Source organism: Arachis ipaensis, chromosome B10, assembly GCF_059453495.1.
Source record: "Arachis ipaensis isolate K30076 ecotype BB chromosome B10, ASM5945349v1, whole genome shotgun sequence".
Taxonomy (NCBI): domain Eukaryota; kingdom Viridiplantae; phylum Streptophyta; class Magnoliopsida; order Fabales; family Fabaceae; genus Arachis; species Arachis ipaensis.
In genome coordinates, this window is record NC_142435.1 from 78657027 (window position 1) to 78665239 (window position 8213).

General features: G+C 34.1%; 1 protein-coding gene across 5 annotated transcripts; it reads right to left on the reverse strand.

Moving 5' to 3' along the window:
* Positions 1 to 232: 232 nt before the first annotated feature.
* Positions 233 to 5530, reverse strand: LOC107623765 (leucine-rich repeat receptor protein kinase HPCA1). 5 transcript variants are annotated; one of them, XM_088508589.1, is made up of 12 exons: positions 5206 to 5530; positions 5022 to 5083; positions 4551 to 4936; positions 4279 to 4417; positions 2846 to 2946; positions 2305 to 2374; positions 2087 to 2212; positions 1503 to 1574; positions 1187 to 1258; positions 822 to 983; positions 665 to 739; positions 233 to 510 (listed from the first exon to the last, which is right to left on the reverse strand). In XM_088508589.1, the coding sequence occupies exons 8-12, from the start codon at positions 1559 to 1561 to the stop codon at positions 495 to 497; spliced, it is 384 nt and encodes a 127-aa protein (XP_088364715.1). In that variant the 5' UTR covers positions 1562 to 1574; positions 2087 to 2212; positions 2305 to 2374; positions 2846 to 2946; positions 4279 to 4417; positions 4551 to 4936; positions 5022 to 5083; positions 5206 to 5530; the 3' UTR covers positions 233 to 494. The 5 variants fall into 5 exon arrangements, with proteins under 5 accessions (XP_088364715.1, XP_088364726.1, XP_088364722.1 ...); XM_088508600.1 differs by lacking the exon at positions 1187 to 1258 and having other exon boundaries at positions 4551 to 4929; XM_088508596.1 differs by lacking the exon at positions 1187 to 1258 and having other exon boundaries at positions 5206 to 5502.
* Between the last annotated feature and the right edge of the window lie 2683 nt (positions 5531 to 8213).

An 8213-nucleotide genomic window follows, 5' to 3' on the forward strand; every position in this document is an offset into this window, starting at 1 on the left:
TCAGTAAGGTAAAATAGAGTTTTTTTATTTTTCCAATTACAAAATAAATTTGTTTTCATACAAAATAAATATAAATTTAATAACAATTTTTATCTAATTTGTATTCAAATATTTATAATATTTCAAAAAATAAACAAATTCATCGTATTATCAAACTAAAAGAAAAGTACTATAAACAAGCAAGTCAATATAATTCAAAATATAAAGAAAGTGTATTGATACATCAACTATAATAATAAGTAACAAACATACATCAACAAAGTGTATTGAGTAAATTAAAAGTTGTTAATGGGTATCCAAAGGGCTCTAAATAATTTTTCTCATACTAGTAAATTAAAAGAACTATGTTGCAAGCAACTCTTATTCAATTTCCTAACTCATTTGAACAATTTTCTGCTGCTGCTGCTTCTTCTTCATCATCCCAGCTTTTCTCACACGGTCACAAATGTTCTCTAAGACCAGATCATCCATGTGCTGAAATAGTGGTATATATCTTACCAATCATGATACCTGAAAAATTTGAATTTATATGAGAGTCTATGGTGCCTATGCCTACAGCGGCTATGGTGGCTAAACAATTTTTGCAACACCTAAAATTAATCACTGAAGAATTGGATCCCAAAGGGAGACACTATATGAAAAAAAAAATTAGAAGAATTCTTACAGATGAATCAGAGCCATTTCCGAGCTAAAAAGTTGAGGAGGAATATTGCCTGAGAGATTATTCTTCCCAAGATGACTGCAAGTAACATGTATTAGATGGATTTTTCTACATAAAAGTAGTAAGCCATGTATTGCAGAAAATAAAAAAGTTGACTCACAAATGTTTGGCATGGTGCAACTTATCAAGACCAGGTACACTGCCACTAGAAATTGGTATAGGTCCTTGAAGCTCATTGTCAGCTAAATCTAACCAATATAGGTTCAATAGATTACCAATAGAATGTGAAATTCTCCCAGTGAAGCTATTGGAATTTAAGGATCTGCAATTCAAAGTAACTGATTTAGACCATGATCCAAGAAATCATTAAGTTACAAAAGATAAAGATACTAAGGAAAAGGCCTCTGATAGAAAATATAAACAAGTTTCTTAAACATGAAGCAACCATTCAGTGACTTTTCAGTCAGACCAACCAGAATACATTTCTAGATACTTTCACCAGATAACAAAGTTGACAATCCTTACATAAAGTGAAGCTCCTTCAGAAATCCGATTTCATCTGGAATAGGACCATTGAAACTACAGCCAACAAGAATTCTGAAGATAAATGAGAAACCATCTATCTTTGTTAAGAATTGTTTCATCAAAATCAATTGATATTTGTGATACTAATTGAACAACCAGTACTATCTTACAAGGTTGATAGTCAAGTCCTTGTTGTAAGAAAGATCCCTAGTTGGAAAAAAAATACAGATTCAAATAGAGTGGAAACTGCACACAAACTGCTAGCAAGAAAACACTGAAATGAAATGTATACAAGCAATGAAAACAAAATACTTACAAAGTCTCCAATTCGGATAGTGATCCGATATCTCCAGAAAGTTCACCTTCCAAACCCATGCTTGACAATGTTCTGAAATGATAGCAGGTTAATCTCTTAACAATAAATTCAGGAGAAGGAAGCAACTGAGTGTGACCATTGAAAGATAAATTCACAAGGATCCAACCCCCCCCCCCCCCCCCCCCCAAATTAGGAGGGATTTTCTTCAAGGTATCCATAAGAGACTTTAGAGTGACCACTGCATTAGAAAGTACAGAGACAAGGTCATGATGTTCTGCAGAAATGTTTAATACTAACAGTAACAGACTCTTCCTAGAACTTAAGGACACAGTTTTAGATTTTAATTCTCTCATTTAAATTACAACCTACAAGTTGAATGTGTTATTAACTTCTATTCTTTTCATTATTGGAGTGCAGAACATTACTCATCCTAGATCCCAGCTTTGCAGGATTATGACTGATTTGGAGGTTTAGTTCTTATTTGTTTATTCTTTTTGGTGCTGTGATTTGAAGGTTGTTCACAATTGAATTTCCTCATTCTCAAACCAGATAAACAACAATTAAGATGGTGTGGCAAAGCATACCTTAAGGTTATTTCCCGGAGTCTTTTTCTTCTCAACTGCTTTCAAACTGGGTGTACTAGAAAGAGGCCTAAGATCTTTTGCAGGTAAATCTCTATATGGTTCACTCTGTTGTTCTGTGTTCACTTCCTGAATAAAAAACTTATCCCAATTATTATCTTTGAAGAAAAATAATAGAGAAAATAGGAAAATAACATGCTGAAACCAGTATGCTACAGTACCTGCAGGTGACTCAAGGGAGGATTCTTTGGGCGAGCTATCTACTTTCCTGGATAAATTACACAATGGATCCTGCATGAAGGAAGATTGATTACAGGGTCTGCTTTTCCGCTCAAAAGCATTTGAAGTAGAGAACAAAAGCCATGGACATAAACATGATCACTAATACACATAAAGGTAGAATACTACCAAGTAACTACTGTAACACTTGCAAAGAATACCTAACTTTTTCACAAACTCAACAAGGTTCTCTAACAAATTGAGGTCTAAGCTCTCACTTTAAGAGCTGTTAGCAGGTCAGTAATCTATCTTCCACACATTATAAATGCATATCATGCTTAATAGAATAAACAGTAAGAGATCCTTTCTACCATGTTTGTCTATGAAATCCATTATAGGTGGTGTTACACAATACCATCTTTTATTTTTGGACAGGATGGTGCCAACTTAATGCATAAACATAGCATTACTAGGTTACTCCATTAAGGAAACTGACTAAAATGAGAACTAAACAAGATTATGATGTATGCTTGTTTGACAAACCTGTTCATGCAAACAAGCCTCTGAATTCTTAATTTCCGTATCTCCTTCAGGATAATTTTGCTGTAATTCATAGGAAATTAATCCTGAACAATTTTCACTACCTGCTAAGCATATAACACCTATCGAATTAGAGTAGAATCAATGTAGAAGAACAAATAATTCATAATTAATACATGCTTGTTTCCCTCTAAAACTGATTTTCCTTCATATGCTGGTAATAGAGACAGTACCTAAGTAATGTGAATTAAAAAATAGATGAGTTACATAACAACTGAAAAATAAAGAAAAGATGGTAAAAAGATAAATCACTATGACAGAAAAATGGTACACAAGGAAGTTTGCAAGACTCTCCGTCTCATCCTACGCTGTTTCAATTATCTAAAATGAAAGCTGCCGAATAATCAAGTCAAGAAAAAATAAAAGAAGGAACTATAGTTCAAATTTTAATAACCAGCAAAATAGATGATACTAGCTATTTGTTCTCTCAACAAATGACATGTGTTCTAGTCTCAGGGCACTTATTAAAGTGCCAAATAAGAAAAAATTGTATTGAAAATTTAAAGTTTTGAAGTTTTCAATGTTTTTACACAGTATATTTTTTGAAAAATAAATTAAAATAGCTTTCACCAACACTTTTTTTTTAGTTATTTTTCATCATCACAAATTAAGATTTTATCATTATTTGGCACAGAAAGATTGATAGATATAGCTTCGTAGCCTAAAATAATAAATCCTAAAAGGAGGAAGAGTGCAAACATTTAGTTGTTTTTTTAAGCACTTTCTATTGGATCCTTTTGTTTGTTCAGTATACAAGTCACAGAACATAATAAATTCACATGTAATACACAAAAATGTTATTATCATACATGTATATAGACCAAGCTATTAGGCGTACAGCAAATTATATTTCATATTAAATACCGTTACTAATATGGATGTAGATAAATGCCAAGATATGCATTTTTAATTTTCTTTTATAGAAATAAGATGGATATAAGTTAAATATTATAATAGGGCTTTAATGTGAGTAAATAACTAAATAATCATGGTTTTCTTTGTCATATATATAAAACTGTGAATGATATGTAAGTAGGATTTAATTAGCATATATTCACGTAATGCAGCTTGAAACAGAGTGAGGGCATCTTCTTGAATTTTTGTAGTTCCGTATCTTAAAGGACAAGATTTAGAAGGGAACTTTCTAAGTGAATCTGATTCTCCTTTTTAAAAGAAACATTAAAATAAGACAGATAGATTGATACAAAACTACTGATGAATACAGAAGATGACTCAACCCTAAGAGTCAAGTCATCCACTAAGACATTACCAGTGGGAGTTACAACCTGAATTTTGGGAGCAGCATCAATATCAAAATAATAACAAAATCATAATGACAAGTTCAGGTGTATAGATGGTTCATTGAAATCACTTGCCTTGACACCAGAGAATTCAATGTAGTTAGCTTCACTTATGAAACTTCTACTTCCTCTGCTTTGGAGTGAAGATTTCTCATTCTCCAGGCTTAGCTCCCTTGATGCAGCCATTAACTCATGAATGCGATAAGCATAACCACTATAAAATATATAGTTTACTTAGAATATATAGGCTTGAACTTTGCAAGGATTTGTATATAACATATGCCTACATACCAAGAATAAAAACCGATATCAACTTCAAAAAAGGATAAATGATAGATTTAATATACCTGAGTCGATTGAGCCGTTTTGCACTAATAAAAAGAGTTTCCAGTGACTGAAATAGGGAAACAATAACACTAGTATGATATCTTAGATTGCTTAGCATCTCTGCACCCCTAAAGTTGAACTGTCAGACCTTAGATGGCCAGAAAAGAAAGGCTCAATTATCAGAATAATAGCAACTGTAGCACCAAGATACTTCAATAAAAAGTCCTGAATCATGACAAACCACCAATGGTCATGTAGGACACTACTCAAATGCCTAACCAAGGTCTTAAACTTCTGTTGAATATGGGCTTTTTCTCTCATCTCTCCACCATAAAATGCTATAATTTTCAAGTGAGTCCTCAATCGCGAGTGAAGCTCTCGATAGTCTCCTTCCAGTTGCTGCTCTCTGGACATTAGTTTGCCATGAGCCAACGTCATCAAAATCAATATCAAACTATGAAAGTTAAAAACTATAGAAAGCAATGGCCTACCATGAATTTTAAGTCAAAAAAGCTTCAATTGCAGAAAATAATTCATCAAAATTAGAGTAAACCTGCAGATTCAAACAAAGCACAAAAGTAGAGTATGATAAACCTAAATTTGGCACAGAAAAATTGAGCCCTAAAATTTATCACGAAGAACAGAATCACAAAATCAGGATATATATATATATACCTAAAATTTAATATGGTTACAAGAAGAACTGAGAGAACGAGTTGAGATTAAATGGAAGAGGAGCCAGAGGGAGCAGATGCGATGAGAGCGGCGGCAGAGAGAGCTCTGCGACGATGGGAGTAGATGCGACAAGAGCAGCGGCGGAGGGATCTCGTGCGACGCAAGGGATGACAGAGAGAGATTGTGCGACGCAATGGCGGCAGCGGTGGAAGAAGCAGAAGTAGCAGCCACGGAGAGAAGAAGTAGCTTGTGCTACGGAGAGAAGAAGAAGAAGCCGTGTTTCATTTAGAAGAAGCTGGAAGAAGCTCGTGTTTCATTTGGTCTTAATTCAATATTTCCGACGAAAAATTTTAAATTACAGACGGATTTTTCGTCAATAATAATTTAATAGAATACCGCGTTTCGTCTATTTAATTATAGACGGATTTTTTGTCTGTAATCATTTCCCACGAAAAAAATTAATTTTACCGACAGAATTATCGACGAATTTTATTTTTTGTCTGTAATTTATGCTAATTCATTGTTTTTGTTTTTCGACAAAAAAATCCCTCTGAAATTCTGTCTGTATTTTCGTGGGATAAAATCCGTCGGAAATATCCGTCTGTAATAACTAGTTTTCTAGTAGTGTGTGAGTGAGACAATTAATTATGAGTGACAAGGGTAAAGAAATTAAAATTTATTATTTGATGAGGTAAAAATAATTAGAACACGAATTAAACACTAATCTTAAAGGTTTTGACCTAAATTTGGGCCAACGGGCTAAATCGAGTGAACCGGGCCCAAGTGGACCCAAGCCCACCTATATAAGGCTTCAACTAAAGCCATTTAAGCATCTTTCATCCCACTTTCATTGTGTTCCATGCTGAAATGAGAAGAGAGTGAGGAAGAATAACACAAACCCTAACTCCATAAACTTCAATCCTCCGTAACTTTTGATCCGGAGCACCGATTGACAAGCCGTTTGTAGTCACGTAAAGCCCAGACCATCCTCTTCAATTTTAATTGAACAAAGTGGTGAGTAATTCGAAATCCATACTCCAGTTCTCTTCCCTAACATAATTCGCATTTTTGGCTTTGGGGTATTGAGTTTTTCATGGTTTTAATGGTTTAGGAGTGCTCTAGTATGAGCTATATCTGGATTTCAATAATTTTTATGGGTTAAGGTAAGAAACCTCTAAATCCTTGTAGTTTTCAAATTTTATGAATCCTAAGTTGATATATGTGTGAATTGGTTACATTAGAATTGTTGGCTAATTTTGGTACACATTGGGAGCTTGAATTTGGCTTGCAGAGCTTTTGGGTGAACCTTGGTGGCTTGTTTGGAACTTGGGTATTGTTGGAGTGGAAAATCCAAGTGTTGGGTGTGAACTTGGGTATGGTTTAAGTTTTATTTAAATACTATGTAATGTGACATGAAGTCCTAGGCTAGATGAACCAAGGATATTGTTGAATTTTGGTGTGGTTGGTTGTTGTTAGTTTAATGTGAATGTTATGATACAATGTATGTTATTGATTGAATTTGTAGATGATTTACTATAATGATATTGTCAATAATCATGAATTGGGTATTGAAAGAGATTGGGCCAGAGGCTGTGAAGGGGTGAGACCGGATAAGTTTTGACGGTATGAAATAAGTGAATTGATATAATTGTGAATGGTGTGATTATGATTATGATTATGATGGTGACAGTAAATTTAGAGTGATTAATGTTTGGAAATTGTGTTCAATATTTGAGGTGTGTTTGAATTGGAAAATTGTCGAGAAAGATAATTAATGGATGATATGGTGTTGTGTGGATTAGATATGGTTTGATTTGAGAATGGTATTGAAATATGGTTTTAGGTGTCAAATGCAAGGAGATTGAGAATTAATATAAAATTGAAAGTGCATAGTTTTTGGTAAGAAAATAGATTTTTAGCCAACTTCGGTGGGCCATAACTCGATCCTCAGGGTTGGAAATTTAACAAAAAAAGATTTTTATAAAATTTTATTCAACAATCTTTCCAATCAAGAATGGTTGAAAAATAATTTTTGTGAAAAAAGTTATGAGATTTCAAAGTTTGGGGTAAAAAACTGAATTTCTGCAATATAGCAGCTTTCTGAAAACTGATAAACATGCGTACATGGATGTGTCATGTGACGTGGGTATAGGGCTCTGCCCGGTACTTCGTGTACGTGGACGTGGGCTGTGTACGTGACTTTGGAAAATTTTGGACTCTCGCGTACGCGAGCCTATGTTGCTACCAACACCCCAGCATACGCAACTATAGTCCGCGTACGCACTATTGGCAATTCCGACACTCATGCGTACGCAGACAAGGCATGCGTATGCATTATCCCCAGTTTTGCTGAAATTATATTTTTAAAGCTTTCAACCATTCTTCTAGCCTTACAAACCTCTACAAGTTCTGTTATGAGTCTAGATCTGGTGAAATAGAGAGTAGAGAAGTCAGAAATGAGGATTTAGCATTGATTAGGATGAGTATGATAATGAGAGATAGTGATGATGATTGTTTTGATTACAAATGATGAGAATGATTTTGATATGGAGAGATGATGATGAATTAACTATGATTAAGTAAGATGAGAAGGGTTATGATAATGAGAGATGATGGAGATTGATTACGATTGAATATGATGAGAATGATAATGATGATGAGTGAAATGAACGATGAGTCTAAGTTATTGACAATTGGTGAACGATGACGGATTGCGGAGGTTGAGGATTCCCTCCGAGTTATACATTGTATACGTGAGTAAAGATTTTGGCGAGATTATGATGAGAAGTATTGCAGGCACCATATCTGGGACTGAATAGACGAGTTAAGGTCGAGGATTCTCTTTCTTGTTCTAGGTTTTGAAATGAGTACATACATGTGGAAAAGAGTGATATTGATATTGATGGAGATTGTCGAGTGAGAAACTAAATTAATGATGAAGTCTTATGAGTAGTAAACTGATTGAATATGAAATTGACTGAGGAAATGAATGAATAAGCGAGTTGAGG